We start from the raw sequence: 21,215 nt of genomic DNA, 5'->3' as shown, positions 1-21,215 counted from the left end.
TTCATATATCTTAAATTGTTGAATTTACTAAGCATAAAGTTGTTTGTAATATTTCTTTTTATCCTGTTAATATCGTAGGATGTTTAGTGATATGTCCTCTCTCTTGCTCCTGCTACTGGTAATTTGTTGTCTTCTCTTTTTATCCTAACCAGTTGAGATAGGGTTTCGTCAATTTTACTCATCTTCTCAAAGAATCAGTTTTGGTTTCACTGATTTTCTCTATTGCTGTCTATTTTCTAAAACTCTGATTTCTGCTTTTATCTTTATTATATATCCTTCCTTCTGCTAAGTTTGGGTTTAACTTGCTCTTCTTTTTCTACTTTCTTAAAGTAGAAGCTTAGAAGGTTTATTTAAAATTTTCTTTCCTAATATAAGCATTTAATACTATAAATTTACCTCGGATCACTGCTTTAGCTTCATTCCACAAATTTTAATATACTGCATTCCCATTCAGGTCAAAATATTTTCTGTTTTCCTTTGTGTTTTCTTCTCTGACCCATGGGTTATTTAGAAATGTGCTGCTTAATTTTCAAATATTCAGGGATTTTCCCAATATATTTTTGTTAATCAATTTCTGATTTAATTTTGTTGTGTTCAGAGAACATATTTTGCATAAATGCAATTCTTTCAAATTTTTTAAGATTTGTTGAATGGTTCAGAATGTGGTCTACCTTGGTAAATGTTCTATTGCTGTTGAGTGAAGTGCTTCATAAACTTCAATTAGTTCATGTCGGTTAACAGTATTTTTTCAAGTGTTCTATATCCTAAATAATTTTCTGTCTACTCTATTGAAAGTGGGATGTTGAAATCTACAATAATAATTCTGGATCTGTGTATTTCTTCAGTTTCACCAATTTTTGCTTCATGTACTTTGAATGTGTTATTAGGTGCCTTTACATTTTAAATTATGTCTTCTTGATTAACAACCCCTTTATCATTATGAAATGTCCTTCTTTAACTCCAGAAATTTCTTTCTCCTGAAAAATGTTTATATTAATATAGTCACTCCAGCTTTCTTTTGATTAGTGTTTCCATGCTTTATCCTTTTCCCATTCTTTTTACTTTTAACCTATCTTTGTCTTTATATTTAAAGTAGAGTTCTTGAGGATAGTTTATTATTTTTTTAATATAATTTGACAATCTTTGCCTTCTGGTTGGAGTGTATAGACCATTTTACATTTAAAGTGATTATCAATATTGATGGGTTTAAATCTCCTATCTTATATTTTGTGTGTGTGTTTTTTTCCATTTGTCCTACCTGTTCCTTGTAGAACCATAATTTGTATGGCTGAAAAGAACTTTAGAGTTAACCTGGTTCAATTACCTCATTTTACAAATGAAGAATCGTTGAATCTCAAAATTTATGTGACATACTCACAGTCACACAGCTCAGTTTGCCTATATGACCAACCTACCAACCAAACAAAAACTGCAGTCTCCTGACTCATTAATCCACTGCTTTTTTTACAATACACCATGCTAGTTCAATTTCCTACATACATGTAGCAATGTTAAAATGAGGACAAATAACCTTGAGGGCCATTTTGAGCTGATATAGCCAATTTGTTAAAATATAATTTTTCAAGGACTCTTAATTTCTTCTCAACTGCCCGCTCACATGCACTTTCCACAGAAATGAAAGCAAACATACTATTTGTTTACATATCTCTGAGCAACGTACATTACAGTGAGAACAAGTATTAGGGTGCCTATGTATTTTGATGTTTTTCTACTTAGGAAAAAAACCCTGTAAATTTTCCAAAGTAAACATTCCTTCTTCCATAATTTTAGTCTTCTACAAGTTATTTATCATAGTCCTTTCACAAATCTGTATGAAATGAAAACAATAAAGAATCATCTAATAGAAGAGGAAAGAATCATGGGTTCTAGCAAGAATAATGCAACTGACGTAAGTTTCCGTCAAATATACTTGTCTAGAAATTTATGACAGGTAAACTAAGTTTTGTCTAAAGTTTACAATAGTTACTGGCTTGTTCTGAATACTTAACAAAACAAGTATATACAAGGGAGTTTTCTTAAATGACAAGCTAAGTCTTACTTTGCTAACAAGAGCGGGAATGTTCATTGAATTGGTTGCAAATCCCATGCCATATGCCATAGCAGCTTCTACTCCCAAAAACCGTGCCACAAGTTCTTCCAGTTCTTCATGCTTGTCCAGGTTTCCTGTGTGTAAAAGTTCACGAAGTCAGTGCTACCAAATCCCAAATTTAAGAATTACTTATCACTTTATAAAAAGAAATCTAATCCATCAACTCAATGATATTGCCTAACTCCTTGGCTCTTTCTCCCAGTCATGCAATGGTGGGGCCCACTGCCTCAAGATTTCTTTAAATAGACATCTAATAAAGATCTCTGATGTGCCAGTCCCTGTATCTGGTAAACAAAGTTGGAAAGGACATTTTGCTCAGGCCCTGAAGGCGCTGCAGTTCAGGGGTCCCACTTCTCCTTTACTAGCCCCCTCTACCCATGGGGAGAGTATAATGAAAAACTCGGCTGATCTCTTTGTCTTCAGTTCCTGGGTAAGTAATCTCGGAATCTTTGGAATTTCCTGTGATAGGAGTGTCTTTTTTCCTTTGTGGTGGGCTCAGGACCATAACTGACAGCTCATAGGCTAACAAATAACAGGGAGGGACTAACCACACCTGTAGTCTTAGGGTGGTGGATGGTCCCACCAGCAAGACCAAACGTGTGATTAGGGTATTGGGGCTTTCAGCCATGTCATATCAGTCCATCTCTCCAACCTCTGGAGGCTGGCTACAGATTTGAGTTCAACCAGTGGAACAAATCATGCCTATGTAATGAGACCCCATATAAACTTAAGGTACTCAAAGCTAGAGTGAACTTCCATGATTGAAAGAATAACTGCTGTTGTGCCAGGAGAAGTCCACCTGGAGAGGACATGGAAGCTTGCATGTGAGACCCTCCCAGACACTGTCCTATGCAACTCTTCTTTTGGCTTTTTATTTGTATCCTTTTACTATAATAAAGCTATAATCCTAAGTATAGTGCTTTCAGATAGTTCAGTGAGTTGTTCTAGTGAATTACTGGATCCGAGGGGTGGTAGGAACCCTCAAATTCATAGCCAGTTGGTCAAAGTGCAGGTGGCCTGGGTCTCTGAACTTACAACTGCTCCCTAAAGGTCAATTTTGTAGAAGGTTGTTCTTACCCTGCGAAGTTAAGCCTAACACTGGGTACTTAAAGAGTCAGAATTGAATTGAGTGACTCCGCATTTTTTGCAGTTGCTATAAAAGTTTTTTGATAATCTTTAGACCTGCCATCTCCAGAATGCTTGCAACCAGGCTTATAAACTAGGCAGGAGTCTGGAGAACCCTTTCCTGGAGCAAGTGAACTCCTCCAGAGAGAGAGACTAAAAATAATGACATGAGGGAGTTCCCCAAGAAAAAAGCCATGAAACCAACCATTCAATCAGTCCTATCTAAATACAGAGCATTTTAAATAGACTTTACAGAGACCTACTCCAAGAAATGGCAGCTAAGAATCAGTAGACATTTGAGGAAGTCACCAACATGAAAGAGATACCAAAACAAAAAGAAAAGGAGAACTCAAAGGAAAAAGAGACAAAGAAAGAAAAAGAAAAAATCCTAATATATCCTTCACAGAGATAAGAGAATACTGCATTCATATTAAAACCAGATGTGTTTAAAAAAAAATCAGAGCACAAAATAGGGCTCTTGAAAATTAAAAACATGATAGTAGAAATAAAAATTTTAGTGTTTAAAAATTAAAGACGAGGAAATCTCTGGGAAATAGAAAATGAAGAAAGAGGATCAATACTAGGGGTTTATTAATAGGAGTTTCTGAAAAAGAGAACTGAGAAATGCTTAAGAAGAAAGAGTCACGGAACGAAAGGACAAGATCCTTCATTCTTAACAGTCCACCAAGCACTCACATAGCATAATTAACAAACCAACAAGCCAAGGCACAAATGAAATTTCTCGATGAAGTCAAGAGAAAGAGAAAGATCTTTAAAGCTTCCAGAGAAGAATACATGGCGGGGTGGGGAGGCACTTACTACTTGAAGAGGAACTGCGTGGCTGAATGATATGAACAGGAAACAAATTTTACATTGTGTATTTTTATGTACTTTTTGAATCATGAACAAAATTTAAGTATTATCTATCCCGATACAATTTTTTTTTAAACATAAGTCCTTTCAGTTAACAGAAGGAATCACACACACAAAAGTGGAAATCTGAACAGCAATACACTTCTGACCAACAACACTGAACGGAGAGAACACTGGGGCAACATCCTCAAACATCAAAGGGAAAATATTTCCAACCTACAACTTAGGAGATACAGAATTATGAAGAAACATGTTTAATCAAAGACATCTTCAAATATCCAAAATTTACACACACACACACACACATACACACACACACACACACACAATCTCCCCTGTACTCCTGGGAAACCACTGGAGAATAAACTCTACCAGTATAAAGGAGTATATCAGGAAATTGAGAATCCAAAACAAGGGAAAGAGAAAAGAAATTCCCAACTTGATGCCCTCCACCCACCCCATCCCACCCCAAATAAAATCCATCAAGTACCAGGATGCAGCTATACAGCAGTCCCAAGGAACAACCAGTCCAAACTGAAGCAGAAAGCAGGATGGAATTAAGTTAAGGAAATATCTAACAGTACCCAGCAGACCGCATTAAAAAACAACAGGGTTTTCAAGGTTCCTCCTAGAAGTTACCAAACAGATAACTTAGGAAGAAATTAAGAGGTAAAGATCCAATCACGGATCCTCTATAGCATTAAATTTGTGAAGGATCAAAGGAAAGAAAACCCTCATGGTGTAGCTGCAAAGTATATTTTAGATCATGGCAAAAGACTAGCCCATTTCTTATTTACTGAGTTATTCTAGGTCGAAATTTTTGAAAACTTAGACTTTTTAGATCAAAAGATTGCATGCAGTTAAGTACACATATAGTTTAAGAATTAAGACAAAATAAAAACTTACTGACCTTTAAAAAAAATATATATATATATGTCAGATAGCTCATTATATTCAGATGGAATATCTAAAGACCCTTATGATATCTAAGCAAACACTGGCCTATTTCCAATTTTTAAAGGAAAACTGGACAGACTCCATGAAAATTTGGAAAATAAACCTAAAAGAAATTCAAAATATTTTAACTCTCATAAGAGTTTTCTTTAGTTGGAATCTGCTTTAAAGGGCAACTCTGAATGCTGCCTAGGAAGAAATACTTATTTTTCCTGACCCAAGGCAATGATGCTCAAACCCACAAGATATCAGAATAAAAAATATAGTATGAATGACCACAGGAGCTACCTAACATTCATTTAGCAATTGAAACTAGAGATCTTGAAGATCTGCAATTTGTTTAAGTGGTTTCAAAGGTTCAATTTACTGAACTAGAAAATATGAAAAGTAGCAAAATTTCACTTTTACTTTTTCACTTCCTTATTTTGTTTTAAATTTAGCGAACTGTCAGGTTTGCTGCAGTGTATTAAAAATGTCTATAAATTCTGTTACTCCTCCCAATAAGAGGTGGAGTGTAATCTCTACCACCCTTGAATCTGGACTGTCCTTAGTGACCTGCCTGATCAATAGAAAGTGGTAAAAGTGATATTCTGGACTTGCAAGACTAGGTCGTAAAAAGCCTTGCAGCTTTTAGCCAGTTCTATTTGAACCCTTACTCTGGGGAAAGCCTGTTACCATGTAAGACATCTAACCCTATGAGACCACCATGCTATGAAGAAGCCCAAGCTAGTAATGTCCAAAGGCCACAATGAGAAAGATGCCCCACCAGCCCCCAGAGTTCCAGCCACCCAAGCCTAGATATCGCATTTATGAGTTAAGACGCTTGCACCTAATTCTAGCCATAAGCCACCACTGACTGCGACGATATGAGGGACCCTGAGTGAGAACTACTCAACCATGCTCACCAATCCCTAAAACCATGAGAAATAATAAGGAACTTGTTTCAATCCACTAAGTTTTGAGATGACTCACAGTAATAAATATGCAGAAAGTTGCCTTATAACTTCTATGATCATCAGTTTTCGGGAACAAAATGAAGAATCTGATATCTTCCTTTGAGCCCAAATAAATCTTTTTACATAAAGCTGTTAATCCTTTACACTTTATAGATTTTAATAAAAAGTTACCATTAAGGTTTACTAAGTTATAAGTGCTTTACATTAATTACCTTATTTAATTCTTAGAATAACTGTAGAAGATAGGAATTAGTCCCATTTTATCAGTAAGGAAATAAATTAACCCTCATCTGCCAATGGGCTCAGTGGTACTGAATGGCATTCTTAATCACTACGACTTGCTAAACTCAATAAAGTCAAAACATTACAGTTATAAAAGAAAAAAAAACTTACAGAATACATTTCTAGAGACATTTTGTATATGTAATATATTGTAAAGGATAAGTATATCTTAAATTTTGTTGAAAGCATTAAGATTATCCATTACTTCAGAAAAAGAAAACATTCTTGATCTAATCTAATCTAGTCACAGAATTTATACCCATTTTTAATACACCACAGCAACCCTGCCAATTTACCATACATGGCAAAGTATGTGTTTGGATGCTTAACACTCTAGTTCTATACCAGTATTAGTCCCTCCTAAATAAAAAAATAAAAAAAAGTTCAAAAACAGCAGCTAGCCAACATAGCCTACACTTACCAATTTCCTGCCGAGTGCTGCACACTCCAACTCCATAATTCTCTAGGACCTTGGCAGCTGCTTCTTGACATGATCCAGTGTTCCGTGCAAATCCAAGATAGTTGTAGGAACCCATGTTTATAACACCTTTAATTATATTCCCTGTGTACCTGTGTTTCAAAGTATGAAAGTTAATGAAACTCATGAGAAAATCAAATACTTAAATGTGATGATAAATGTACACAGCACAGCACCACATGAGAAGCAGAAAAAAAAAAAGGTCTATATGATAAGCTCAAACTCTTTACCAATTAGGAAGTGAGTATTCTTTTTTACACTGTAAATAAGAATATGAATCAGTGTAAGTTTTTTTTTTGGAGGGCAGTTTGGCAGATGTAAACACTCAGACTCAGCAATTCCCACACAAGTGTGAAAGGCTATATGCATAACGATCCCATAAGAGCCACTGCACAATTTGCCACGTCCCTTCCTCAGGCACAGCAGGACCAGTGAGACATTCCACCTGGTGGAAGCTCTCAGTCAGACAGCCTGGGACTCCAAGTGAGAACAGCTTGGATCAGAGGCCCCACCAATCTAAGATGGACGTGAAGTGTGAACAACAACAACAAAAATAATTGCTATTAACTCTCTGAGATGTGGGGGTTGTTAACCAAGTACAACCCAGCCCAATCTGCTATACCATGATACTTTCTACTATGGAGCACTATGTAGTCACTACAAATAATGAACTTGTTCTGCATATACACACAAGAAGAATGTTACCAATATACTGGCAAGTGAAAAAAGCAAGTTTTAAAATAATTTATACAGTGTGGTCTATTTTGGGGATCAAAAATCTACCTATGTGAGACCCCCATCAGATACATTACACACACATCCCACAGAAAACATCTGGAGGAATAATATACAACAAACTGATAACAATGGTCCCCTCTGGGGAGTGAAGAAGGATTTGTATAGGGACAGCGGCTAGTTGTAATGGTGGACTTTCACTCTATCTTTATTATTTGTCTCTCTCTTTTTAAAATAATGACAATGCAATCATGTAAAATTTTGTAGTATAAACAATACAATAAATTTTTAAGTATATAAAAAGTTTTCTAAATCATCCAATCCATTTAACTGGAAACACTACATATATCTTTGACTCATTTAGAAAATTCAAAATATCTTGGAGAAAAAAAAAATCTGATACTTGATTTTGTTAAGTGGCACATAGAAAGGATAGTTTTTCATTCTTTAATAAGTCAAATTTTGTTCTCATCTATAATCCAATACAGTATCAAATGTAATAGAAAAATCTATTTTAGAAACCTCAATAACAATGAATAATATACAAAGAAACAAAGAAACTAATCATGTTGTAGTATATGCTCAGCTGCTACCCGTTTTGAGAGAATACTCAATTTGCAGCAAACAATTTTCTCAAATGAAGAAATTCTTTTCCGTTCTTGTCAAGAAATAATTTCCCAACCGAGACTTACTTGAATGACCAGTTATAATCATGAGACTGTCTCTCCATGATGTCCACCCTGGCCCCAGGCACACTACAAATTGGGCGATTCCAGTTGTCTCTAATTCTCATGTAAAGATTCCTTGTATAGAAGTTTTCAAAGTCCTGATACAATGACACAAAGTCCTGCCAACAAATGATGAAATACCATAAATTAACTGGGTGAATTAAAAAAAATTTTTTTACAACTTCCCTTTTCATATTCCAAGAACATCTGAGAATACAAGGTTGATTATATTTAATTAACTGACACAGAAAACATTGGGAAAGGCATCAATTCTCTATGCTTATTTTAAAATAACTCATGTCAGATAAGTCATTTAGCTTTGATGGTTGACCTATATCAAATGGTTTCAAATAACTATCTGCCTATATGAAAGTAAAGCCAAAGACTTTAAAAAGGAGACCTCAAAAAAAGAAAACTTAGTTGTCTATTTCCATCATTAAATTCTTTCCTAATAACCTAATAATCCGTAATTAAATTCCTTCCTAACAACTTCAAAGATATTGCCCCCTCCCACAATATATTAGGGGAACTGCCATAAAAAAACCCTAAAATTCCAGTTTCAAAAGAGAAAAATTCCAAAATTAAGATTCCTACCCTCTTCAGATTTTCAAGGACCAAAATGAAACAAATTCACAGAAAAATGATAAACAAGAAACACCAGACCACAGATTTACTTCAACTCTTGAAGTGAGGAAAAATAAAAAAAGAAAGTCATACAATTTTACTATAGTTAGCATACCACTGAGCTTTTAGTCCTCTGATGTATATGTGGTACCAATCTAAATCAATCTGGTAAACAAGGTAACCAAACACATTAAGAGCTTAAAGCTGTTAAAAAAAAAAAAAAAAAAAAACTTAAAAACTAAAAACCTTTACAATGAACTCTAAATTGCCTACCAAATAAAGCTCAGAGTAGAAAAAATCTCCTTAAGTAAAGCCGAGCAGAGTCAGCATCTATACCATCTTGCTAGCAACTGGCTACCATTTACATTCCTTAGGGATAGAAAATATCCATAAAGTGAGAAGATCACAATTGGAAATTTAACTCGACAGACTTCCAAGGAAGCAAAGCCCTGCCAACACCTTGATTTGGACTTCTGGCCTCTAGAACTGTGAGACAATAAATTTCTGATGTTTTAAGTCACCCATTGTGTGGCACTCTATCATGGCAACCTTAGGAAACTAAGAGAAATATTCCCTCACAGACAAATTTTTATTTTTTTTTTTTTTTGTTTTTACTATATAAAACATCAGAAAATACTTGCAGAGTCTAGGCCTGTCTACCAGAAAGGTGATCAAACCCCAAGATATAAAAAGGGCTGAAAACTATGAGGTAGAGCTTTACCCCTCAACTTTGGAATAACTCAAGGTAACCAGTTATGTAGCGGTCCTGGTTAGTAGGAATGAGGTTCCAATTTCCTAAGGAGAACTGTTCCTGCTATGTCAGGGAAATCCATCTCTCCTTATTGCAATGAAAGAGCTATTAAGTCTCTAAGATGGGAACACACTTGCACAGAATGAAGAAGAAGGTGACACAGTTAGAAATAGAAGAGATGGACTCAAGACTATCTTGGGTTCCCTACACCCTGCAGCTAAGTTTGAGGATAGCAGCTTTCACTACAATTAGAAAGGAGAGAGATCTGAAAGACAGCTAACCAATCTCCTCGCTGCTTAGTGATGAAGTAAAGAGGACAGGAGAGGATCACTATCTGAGGTTCTAGTTCTAGGCAATGGGAATACCTGTTTCCAAAAATATTATCATATACTTTAATATTCTAAGACTAGGGTTTAACTAGAAACTTATCTTTTCAGTCATTCATTCAAACATCTTTCAATAAACACTAGATATGTTGGATTATTTGCTAGATTCTTGTCATACATTAAAGAGCAAAATAGTTCCCTCTGCAAACACCACCACCTTCACCACACCTACACTCATCCTCCCCCATCCACTCCCAACCCCCATTCTCTTTCTCCTTCACCTCCTCCTCAGTTTAGTCACAGGAATCAACTTCAGTTAAGGCCAACCTAATACTTAACACTCATTTGCTCAAACAAACATTTATTGAGCAGAACCTCTAGGCACCAAGCTAGCGAACTGGGGATAAAAACAAGTAAGACAATATCCTCAACACCCCAAGAGACTGTTTGTATAGAAGAGAGGCAGAGAAACAGAGTTAAATACAATGTAATACATACTGTAAAAGAATGCTTGCCAGAGACAGAACGCCTAACTGGTAAGGGAGTAGCAACGACAGAGTCAAGTTGAAAGAGATCTGAAGGATGTGCAGTACACTCTTCCTGAAGATCTTCACAAACCCCAGACACTAGCACAAAATATGATAAATAGAGAACAACGAAACTTAGTTGAGACTACCATGCTATTATTGGGCTTAGAGTACTCACTAGGTAAGTGATTTCTACCACTTACTTCATAGAGAAAAAAATCAACTCATGAATTTGTTAAATTAGGATTGTTGAAGACCTAAAGTAGTCTGGGATCCTCTCAATAATTAGCCAATAAAAAAATAATAAATAAAATAAAAAATAAAAAAATTAGCCAACAAACATCTTTTATTATTTAAGCCTGTGTGAGGTGAGACTTCTACAAAATATCCTATATTTTTGCAGGCCTTAAGATCACAGGGGAATAGGTTGGGTGCTAGCAATTTCAAAGGTCAACTTCATTATGTTTGTTAAGAGCAATTCTGGCCCAACAAAGATGTCCAAATAGTATCATATGATGATGATAAAGATGATGAATAACCACAATAGCAGCAAGAGTTCCCATTTACTGAGTACTTATGATACACCAGGCACTTGCCAAGTGCTTTACATATATCATCCCTTAAATATCCCTGAATGCTCTTACAGAAGATATCATTAACTCATTTTCAGAAAGGCTAAAGGGTTTTTTCAGTTAGGCAGCTAGTCTAAGGCAGATTCAGGAAATGATCCAGGTCTCCTAATTCCAAAATCTATGTTCCTCCCATTCCGTGATGCTACTAAATCAGTCTGAAATATTCCCTATAACTTTCAAAGCACTTTAAGATCACTGGGATACTGGGCTTCCACTCTATTCCTATTTCTGCCTGCAGCCAGCACACTCACCAACACCACCATACACATACACATACACACACATAACACACATGCCATATACAGGAGTCAGAAAGCCAAAAACTGCATTTCCTAGACACTATGACAGGGTTGCAGATGTGATATAGATTTTACCAGTGAGAAACACACATGAGACTTGTAAGGCAGAGGCCACTTTTTCACACCAGCAGACTTTAGTGCTGCAGCATCAACTAGGCTCCATGTCCTACTGTCTATGTACCAGCTTCCTGGCTGTAAAGCAGCTGTTTCCTAATTTCAGATGGTTGCGTAGCTGGGGAAAAGGACCTCTAACATCACTGCTCCAGTCCCTCCAGAACTTTATAAATGCCTAAATCTCTGTATTAAGCCTGTTTGCTTGAATAACCTAGAGTGATTTCAGTTAACTCCACTGAAATCTATTTCAAAAACACACTCGTAGTTATTTCTGAGACATATTTAATAAATTATCTGTTTTACGGATTAAAAGAAGAAAATTTAAATTATTCATTTAAGTCACACCAGACTTCAGTGATAAAGATGAAACTGAGACTCTACCACTACTCCAATAAGAATTCTCAAGATGAGTTATAATTTAATAACTTTTACTTATTTTAGCCTAGGACACAAATCTCAAAATATCAAAGGAGAAAATTTCTCTCGAACATGAGGCGAACAATCACTGCTTTGAAGTTGGGATGAAAAGCTTGGAAGACAAGCTCAGAAATGTTTCAATGCCTTCTCAACATCAAAATGATTTAAAGCTCCACCCTTGACCTACTGTGCCTTGGTGCAGGTGAAAACTTGGGAAAAGTAAACCAACACTAGCACTCAGTATGAAGTCTTTAAAGAACAAATTTATTTTAGAATTATGAAACTGCTTTACTTCTTCTATTAAAAACTTGGCTAAATAAAGGAAAACAGGATAGAACAAATACACAACTACAAAATGATAATATATGGCATTTAGACATTCATAAGGCTTCTTTTAAATGGCCGGCTTATTTTAAAAACATTCTTGTTGAGGCAAGTGGACATCCATAAGCAAAAAAATGAGCATCAAACTAAATCCCACATCTTTTCCAAAAATCCACTCAAAATGGACCACAGACACACGTAGAACGGTAAGACTTTTAGGGGGAAAAAAAAGGAGAAAATCCTCAGGATCTTAAGGATAGAAAATATCCATAAATAAAGTATATCACAATTGGAAATTTAACCCAACAGACTTCAGAGGAAGCAAGGCCCTGTCAACACCCTGATTTGCCTCCTAGCAGGCAAAGAGTTCTCAGACTTGACACCAAAAGTACAATATATAAAAGAAAAAATTGATAAGTTGGACCTCATTGAACTTTAAAAACTTTTGGTCTATGAAAGATACTTTTAAGAGAATGAAAAGCTACAGATACGGATAAAATATTTACAAACCACATTTCCAACAAAGGACTAGTATCTAGAATACATAAAGAACTCTCAAAACTCAACAGTAAAAAAGACAATCCAATTAGAAAATGCACAAACCATATGAGGATATACAGATGGCAAATAAGCTTATGAAAAGATGTTCAATACCATTAGCAATTAGAGAAATGTAAATGAAAACCACAATGAGATACCACTACACACCTATTAATGGCTAAAATAAAAAATAGTGGCAACATCAAATATTCACAAACAGGCTTAAGTGAATTTTATAGTAAAAGATATTTTCACAGGTAATAAAATCATAAGGAAAAGTCAAGACAGTGGCTACATCAAGGGGAAGGGAAAGGGTATAACTGTAAGGGGACACATGGCAGGGAGTGGTTTCATGGCTGCTTACTTTTATAAGCATTCATTAAACTCTACACTTGCCTTTTATTCATGTTTCTGTGTGTGTGTGTTATAAATATGTGTCTATTGATCATATATTACCTTATAAAAAATTTTAAAACAATGGAAAGATTGTGTTCCAATTAAATAAAACCCTAATTTTCTATACAGAAGGAAAAAATATTTTCCATGACATACAATTCATCCTGAAATTTTGTGCCTAATTCTAGGAAAAAATATGTGTCCAAATTTAGTTAGCCTAATGTCTGACCCCAAGAAAATCCACTTTGTCTGATGGTGCTGAGATACTTATTTATCAGGAAAAGGTCCTGGTGCCTCAGAACATGGCAACTGAGGGCTATGTATCTGACAGCCTTTTCTTAAGACATGAGCTAATGCTATTTGTAAATTACTACAGTATTGCTGAAATACTCTAAGACATTTGGTAGTAATCAACATTTGATAGTAATAATAGCACTGTAACCAAAGAGACACTAATGAAAAAAGTCCACAGCATTTGCATTTTTATTTGGATAATGTCTTTTCTCCAGAAGGAAACCTCATAAGATATATTTAGAAACTGCTAAACATGACAAAATGGCTTCAAAACTTAAACCAAGAGAATTTAAAACTCCCAAATAATTCACACCAGAAGTGTTGAAAACGAAGAGTCATGCTATGGTTAAAAAGCAATACACAGCTAGGAGAATTTATTTTATAAATCAACAATTCTGTCCTTATGTAGTGAGGGGGAAAAAAAAGATGAAACAAGCTGAAAGGTTATTAGACTATTGACTTTCAATCCTTTGAAACCTAGTTAATTAAGATCTTTCCCCACTGTTCATTTAGGTTTTACTACTGTTTGCCTTTCCTGTTTTTATGTTAACAATAGGAAGCCATTCCTTGATGTTTCTATTCTGTCCACGAAGGCATAAAAGTGAGATTTCAAGATTAAAGACACTTATTTTCCTTAGATCTAAAACTGAGTCATTTTTGTATTTCTATGTGCATGTGTGTTCACACACATATACACACCTGACCATGCATATTTCAATTCAAAAGACTAGAACGTTTTCATTATTATTATCACCACTCACAATACTATTCATATATTAAGCAAATATTTACTGAGTGTCTAAAATGTGCCAAGCACTCTTCAGGGCACTGGGCTTACAGTAGTTAACAAAAAGTTAACAATAACTCCTGCCCTTGTAGATAAGTGGAGATTGGCTGATGGACCACATGTGACAGAAGAATCAAGGATAACTCCAAGGATCTTAGTCTAACAACTCACAGAAGAGAGTTGTCATTAATGAAGATGAGGCAGACAGTTATTTAGGAGGGGCTATCAGCTCAGTTTTAGACGTGTAAAATTTGAGAGGTGTACATGGAGTTAGATATATGAGTCTAGAGATTCATGGGGAATTCAGCACTAAAGGTATAAATTTAGAAGTTATCAGAATAAAGAAGATACAAAAAAGCCGTGACAGTGGATGAAATCACCAAGGGAGTGATTACAGAACAGAAGAGAAAGGTCTAAGAATGAAGCCTGGGCCACACCAACACTTACAAGTCAGGCAGATGAGGATTCTTATTTTTCTTATAGTTAAAAAAGTAGAAAAACCACACACCTATAATGTCCTGGAAACTACTACAGAAAGAAAGTGATCAATTGTGTCAAATACTGTTGATAGGTAAAGCAATGTAAAGACTAAGTAACAACTACTAGATCTGCAACACAGGGATCGAGGGTGACTCTGAGGAGAACCGTTTTATGAAGTGGTGGGCACAAAAACCTGACTGGAGTAGGTTCAAGAGAAAGTTGTAAACAGCAATGTCAGGGAATTGGCCTCTAAAAGAAAGAATGGAACAGATACAGGAGAAATGGGGTCAACAGAAGGCTTTTTTAAGATGGGCGAAATAACAGCATGTCTATGTGTTAATGGGAGTGATGCAGCAGGGAACAAACTGTTGCAGAATAGCCACCAGAATTCTAAAGGTCAAAACTGGATGTCTTTCAGGCAAATGCTATAATGCCTCACCCATATGGACTAACTACAGTGTGCAAACTCAGAACTGAATCTTAGAGCACAGCCTAAAAGGGAAATGATTATTGTAATGGTCCCTAGAGTGTAAGCTCTTACAGCAGTCAAATCTATTCCTGAATTGTAATGGCTCTCTCCAAACTCTGAGACGTCGATCCCTTGGTGTATAACCTGATTGATCTCTGGAACACTGGGTACCTGTGTGACACCTGAAACTCAGAGCCAGAGCTTGGCAGATACGAATGTCAGTATTAACGCATACAGCAACTGTTTAAAAAAAAAAAAAAAAAGCTGAAAAAGAGTCCAGACTTCAATTAGAGATATGAATGAGGCAGATCTGGTTAAGACTAGGGCAAAAATCGGGCCAAAGGGTAAAGGTTGAAACTGACTGTGTGTTAAAATTTCAACTTCCATGTGAGACCAAAGGAAGAAATGTTTATTTGGTATAGGATCTATATTTTCTAAACAATACAACTTCTACAGTCAGTTTGTTCGAATACCACAATTACATGGAACTTTGAATAGGAAGTGAGATATGGTAGGTCTGTAGAGGTTAGAGTGAAATAACAACACATCCCAATGTAATTTGGGCGGAGAATAAAAATATATATTCAGGGCCCCCTGAGGAGCTGAGGGAGGATGGGAAGTATGTGGAGGAATTGGACTTCCTCACCTGGATTGTTCCTGATGTTCTCACAAACATTGGGGACTGATGGCTTGATATGCTGAGCCCTCTATCTTGGGGCTTACCCCTCTATCTTGGGGCTTACCCCTATGAAGCTTGTTACTACAAAAGAGAGGCCAAACCTGCTTATAATTGAGCCTAAGAGTCTCCCCCTGAGTGCCTCTTTGTTGCTCAGATGTGGCCGCCTCTCTCTAACTAAGCCACCCTAGCAGGTGATCTCACTGTCCCCCTCACTATGTGGAACCTGACTTACATAGGGCATTAATCTCCCTGGCAACGCAGGATGTAACTCCCAGAGATGAATCTGGACCCAGTATCATGGGATTCAGAACGTCTTCTTGACCAAAAGGAGGATGCAAAATGAAACGAAATAAAGCTTCAGTGGCTGAGAGATTTCAAATGGAGTTGAGAGGTCACTCTGGTGGACATTCTTATGCACTATATACGTAACACTTTTTAGGTTTTAATATATTGGAATAGCTAGAAACCACCAAACTCCACCCAGTAGCCTTGACTCTTGAAGACGATCGTATAACAATGTAGATTACAAGGGATAACAGTGTGATTGTGAAAACCTTGTGGATCACACTCCCTCTATCCAGTGTATAGATGGATGAATAGATAAATGGGGACAAAAACTAAATGAAAAGTAGGGTGGGATGGGGGGGATGATCTGGGTGTTCTTTTTTATTTTTATTTTTTATTCTTATTCTAATTCTTTCTGATATAAGGAAAATGTTCAAAAATACATTCGGGTGATGAGTGCACAACTATATGATGGTACTGTGAACAGCTGATTGTACACCATGTATGGCTGTATGTATGTGAATATATCTCAATAAAACTGAATTAAAACAACAACAACAACAACAACAAAAACTGGATGTGTTTCAAACAGGAACATCAAGTATTTACCAGGCATCATGTGTCATCTCTTAACAAGCTCTAATGGATGGCCAAATTTAGGTAGAGTGGATCACATATTTACTTTTTCACATTTTCATTTACTACTAAAATTGCCTAGGCCTTTTCAAAGTACTCTTCTGACAAAAAACATAAATAAAACCAAATGAAGTTAAAAATCTAAGGAAATTTTAAAATGGTTTCTTAAACTGGGATCTAAGGATCACTGGGGGCTTATGAATCCTATGAATTCTATGATAATTTTTAAACTCTGTTCTTCATTTTGATAAACATTTTTAAATCAGTTTACCAGCTACAACAACAAAAAAAATCCTCTCTCTGAGAGAATCCAAATTTGGAGGATAGGACTTTAATTTCTTACATCAGCATTTTGCAAATAAGTTGGGGCAACAGGGATGAGGGGGGTCCTATAAAGATCTCAGGAATCAGGGCTGTTTTTTCCATTAAAAGAGTTCCAACTTTGAATAGGAAATGAGATATTGTAAGTTTGTATAGGATAGAGTGAAACAGTGACACATCCCAAAGTAATTTAATTTGGGCAGAGAATAAAAATATATTTGCACGGACCCCCTGAGGAACTGGCGGAAAATGCAGAAGAGATGGACTTCCTCACCTGGACTGTTGCTGAAGTCACAGACATTGAGTTTGATGTGGTTTGATGTGCTGAGCACTCTATCATGGACTGCCCTTATGAAGCTCGTTACTGCAAGGGAGATGCTAGACTTGCATGTAATTGTGCCTAAGAGTCTCCCCCTGAGTACCTCTTTGTTGCTCAGATGTGGCCCTCTCTCTCTAACGAAGCCACCTGGCAGGTGAACTCACTGCCCTCCCCCCACGTGGGACCTGACTCCAAGGGGTGTGAATCTCCCTGGCAACGCAGGATATGAATGCTGGGGATGAATCTGGGATTCGGCGTCGTGGGATTGAGAATACCTTCTTGACCAAAAGGGGGATGCAAAATGAAACAAAATAAAGTTTCAGTGGCTGAGAGATTTCAAATGGAGTCGAGAGGTCACTCTGGTGGACATTCTTATGCACAATATAGATAACCCCTTTTAGGTTCTAATGAATTGGAACAGCTAGCAGTAAATACCTGAAACTATCAAATTATAACCCAGAACCCTTGAGTCTTGAAGACAATTGTATAAAAATGTAGCTTATGAGGGGTGACAACGTGATTGGGAAAGCCATGTGGATCACACTCCCCTTTGTCAAGTGTATGGATAGATGAGTAGAAAACAGGGGGGTGGAAAAAAAAAAAAGAACCCAGTGTTCTTTTTTACTTTAATTGTTCTTTTTCACTTTAATTTTGATTCTTATTACTTTTGTGTGTGTGGTAACGAAAAAGTTCAAAAATTAATTTTGGTAATGGACACACAACTATATGGTGGTACTGTGAACAATTGATTGTATGCTTTGTATGACTGCATGGTATGTGAATATATCTCAATAAAATTGAATTATTAAAAAAAAAAAGAAAACCTGTGGATCGCATTCCCTTTATCTAGCGTATGGATGAATGAGTAGAAAAATGGGGAAAAAAACTGAATGAAAAATAGGGTGGGATGGGGGGGATGGTTTGGGTGTTCTTTTTTACTTTTAATTTTCATTGTGATTCTGATTCTTTCTGATGTAAGGAAAATATTCAAAAATAGATTGGGGTGATGAATTCATGACATATGATGGTACTGTGAACAGTTGGTTGTACACCATGGATGATTGTATGGTATGTGAATATATTCCAATACAACTGAATTTAATTAAAAAAAAAAAAAAAAAAGAGTTCCAAGGGTACCAAAGTCTGGAAATGCAGAATCAGAGATTGGCAATAGTGGGGTTTTTAGAGCTTTGGGATTAATAACCATTGTTAAATCCTAAATTCACCAAGTCAGTAACCAAAATCTCAGTAACATCACAATAGTACCCAACTTAAACTTGGAATAACTTAGAACAGCAGACAGCACACCAGTTCATGAAACTTTCACATTCTCAGTTAAAAATAAAAACGTAAATTGCTGAATGCCAAGAAAATCTGAATAAAGAAACTGAAGCCTAAAGATTCAAAAGACAAAGTCTTGCTTAGAAAGCTACTCTGTTGCTCAAAACAAGAAAGCCCAATAAGTGACAGAGAAACTCTCACAATCCTCCTAATGGCACTAACACAAACGGACAAAGTGGTAAATGTACTACAAAACTCTTTTAAAGGTTTATTTGGGTACAGCTTCTTTCCAGTGAGAAATACCTAGAGTGGATAAATATAGATGACTGGTTCACATAATGAAATGTTAATTCAGCAAAAGAAATGAATTACTGAAATATATCACAACATGGATAAACTCAAAATACCATGTTAAGTGAAAGACAGTAGATACAAAAGATCTCCCACTGTATTGATTTCACATACATGAAATGTCCAGAATAGATAAATCTAAAAACAAAAAGTAGATTAGTAGTTGCCTAGGATAGGGAGGAGGAAAAGGAAGTGACTACTAACGGGTATGGAGTTTCTTTCTGGGATGATGAAAATGTTCTGTAAATATACAAAAAGCCACTGAATTGTACACTTAAAACAGGTGAATTTATGGTATGTAAATCATATCTCAATTTTTTTTGTTTGAAAAAAATAGATGACTGCTGTTCTGGACCCCACAACATACCACAAAGCAATAAAAATGGTGCTTGTTTTAAATGTAGAACAATCCATGGGATTAAAAAGACAAACCAACTAATCAATCTCCTAGCTAACTATACTAGGTAACAATATTATATTATTAGGTTCCTAAGAGATTACTAAAATGATAATCATCAGAATATTCTTAGCAAGCTACAGTTTGAAGGAGGTACAAAGCAAAATACATCTCAGGAATTCCTATTAACATATTTCAATTAATTTCCCCCTTTTGTATCTTGAAAATTAGCCATATTAGGATTGGACATATAATGTCCCTTCTCAGTATCCTATCACTTCTCTTTTTAAATATCTGATTATGAACAAACTATAGAGGCAAAATATTAAAATTCAGTAAGCATGAGTTAACTTCCCACTATAATTTACTCCTTGGTTTTTCTAGGTATTTCCTGTATGGGTAACAGAAAATTTTTATTAATTCAAGCTCTTGCTATATCCAACACACAGAAGTTCCTTGTCTACTAGCTCCTACTCTTGCAAAAAAGAAATAAACTACAGACTGGGAAACTAACATTCTAATACAAGACACCATTAATAACAGAGGCTCAAAAGGTAAAGAATTCTGAGGCTTTTATGCAATGTATATAAAGTAGAACAAACTCACGCTACCTCATCTTTATTAGAGGGATCATGTCATTCAGTTCTATCCAAAGCAACATATAGTATTCCTGTACAAAGAAGAACTAGCATAAATAGTTAACCTGTAACATAACAAGGAGGAAAGTAAGGATGTGGTTATGAATACCACTCAGAGAAATGAGGAAATGGCAACATTATATTTGCATTTTATGATCCCAAGCTAGCACCTTCCCTCATCTCATTCCAGTTTAACATGTCAAAATATGCCTTCTCCTCTCACCACATCTAATATTGTATCACAAAGCAAACATGATTCACCATAAAGCAGAATGATTCCTTTCCCTCTAAAACCTGGACTTCTATATAAGAAAAGGGCAGAATTTAGCTGCTCGTTATCTATTATGAAAATCCCATTGAAATGAATGCAAATAATACAGTTTTCCTCTGAACAAACTGTAGAGGCAAATGTCCATTTCTGTCCCACACATTTCCTCCTATTATTTCCTTTAAGAATTATTTCCTGATTAACCCCATGTTGCTCAAATTACTTTTTGGTTCTACTTCATACAATTCAAGTACTCTCCATTTACTTGTATTAGGCTAATGCTTTGCAACCGCTCATAAGTTTGAGGAGTTTGTTTCCTCAACAAAATTAGAAACTATTTAAGAATAATATCTCTTATGTTCCAATTGTTCACAGAAAGCTAAGTACACACAGGCAGCCCCAAACACTTAAGCAGTCAACTTACCATCTGGAAACATGAAACAAATTCCAAAGTTAATGTATTCATTTACAATGTAATTCAGATGCATCTTCATCATTCCATCCATCCATCCATCCATCCATCCATCCATCCATCTATCCATCCATGCAAGCTCTATGGTCACTCCCTGACTCAAAAACTGCCCATGACTCCTCATTATCAACCAAACATCTTAGTTTCACATTCAAACCACAATTTCTCATATATACACATTCCAATTTCTCATATATCCAAACTCCCAAACATGCCTCATGTGTGAGCCTACAGTTAAATCCTCAGCTGGGGGATAATCTGCACATCCCTACCACCCCCTCTACATGTCAATTATTAAGTCTCTACTGTGTGTTAGCACTATGAAGGTCTCTGTAGATATATTTTAG

At 35.9% G+C, this 21,215-nt stretch overlaps 1 protein-coding gene across 1 annotated transcript in view; it reads right to left on the bottom strand.

Annotated features, from left to right (window-relative positions):
• The window catches only part of SPTLC2 (serine palmitoyltransferase long chain base subunit 2), a 201,709-nt gene that overhangs the window by 122,566 nt on the left and 57,928 nt on the right, over window positions 1-21,215 (bottom strand). Inside the window, exons 3-5 of the mRNA XM_037832187.1 lie at window positions 8,206-8,360; window positions 6,722-6,870; window positions 2,060-2,184 (exon numbers count right to left, since the gene is read on the bottom strand). Of these exons, the coding sequence (XP_037688115.1) occupies window positions 2,060-2,184; window positions 6,722-6,870; window positions 8,206-8,360 (429 nt within the window). The remainder of the gene's footprint in view (window positions 1-2,059; window positions 2,185-6,721; window positions 6,871-8,205; window positions 8,361-21,215) is intronic.

Source organism: Choloepus didactylus, chromosome 4 (assembly GCF_015220235.1).
Source record: "Choloepus didactylus isolate mChoDid1 chromosome 4, mChoDid1.pri, whole genome shotgun sequence".
Classification (NCBI taxonomy): domain Eukaryota; kingdom Metazoa; phylum Chordata; class Mammalia; order Pilosa; family Megalonychidae; genus Choloepus; species Choloepus didactylus.
This window is presented reverse-complemented; position numbering and strand designations above follow the sequence as displayed.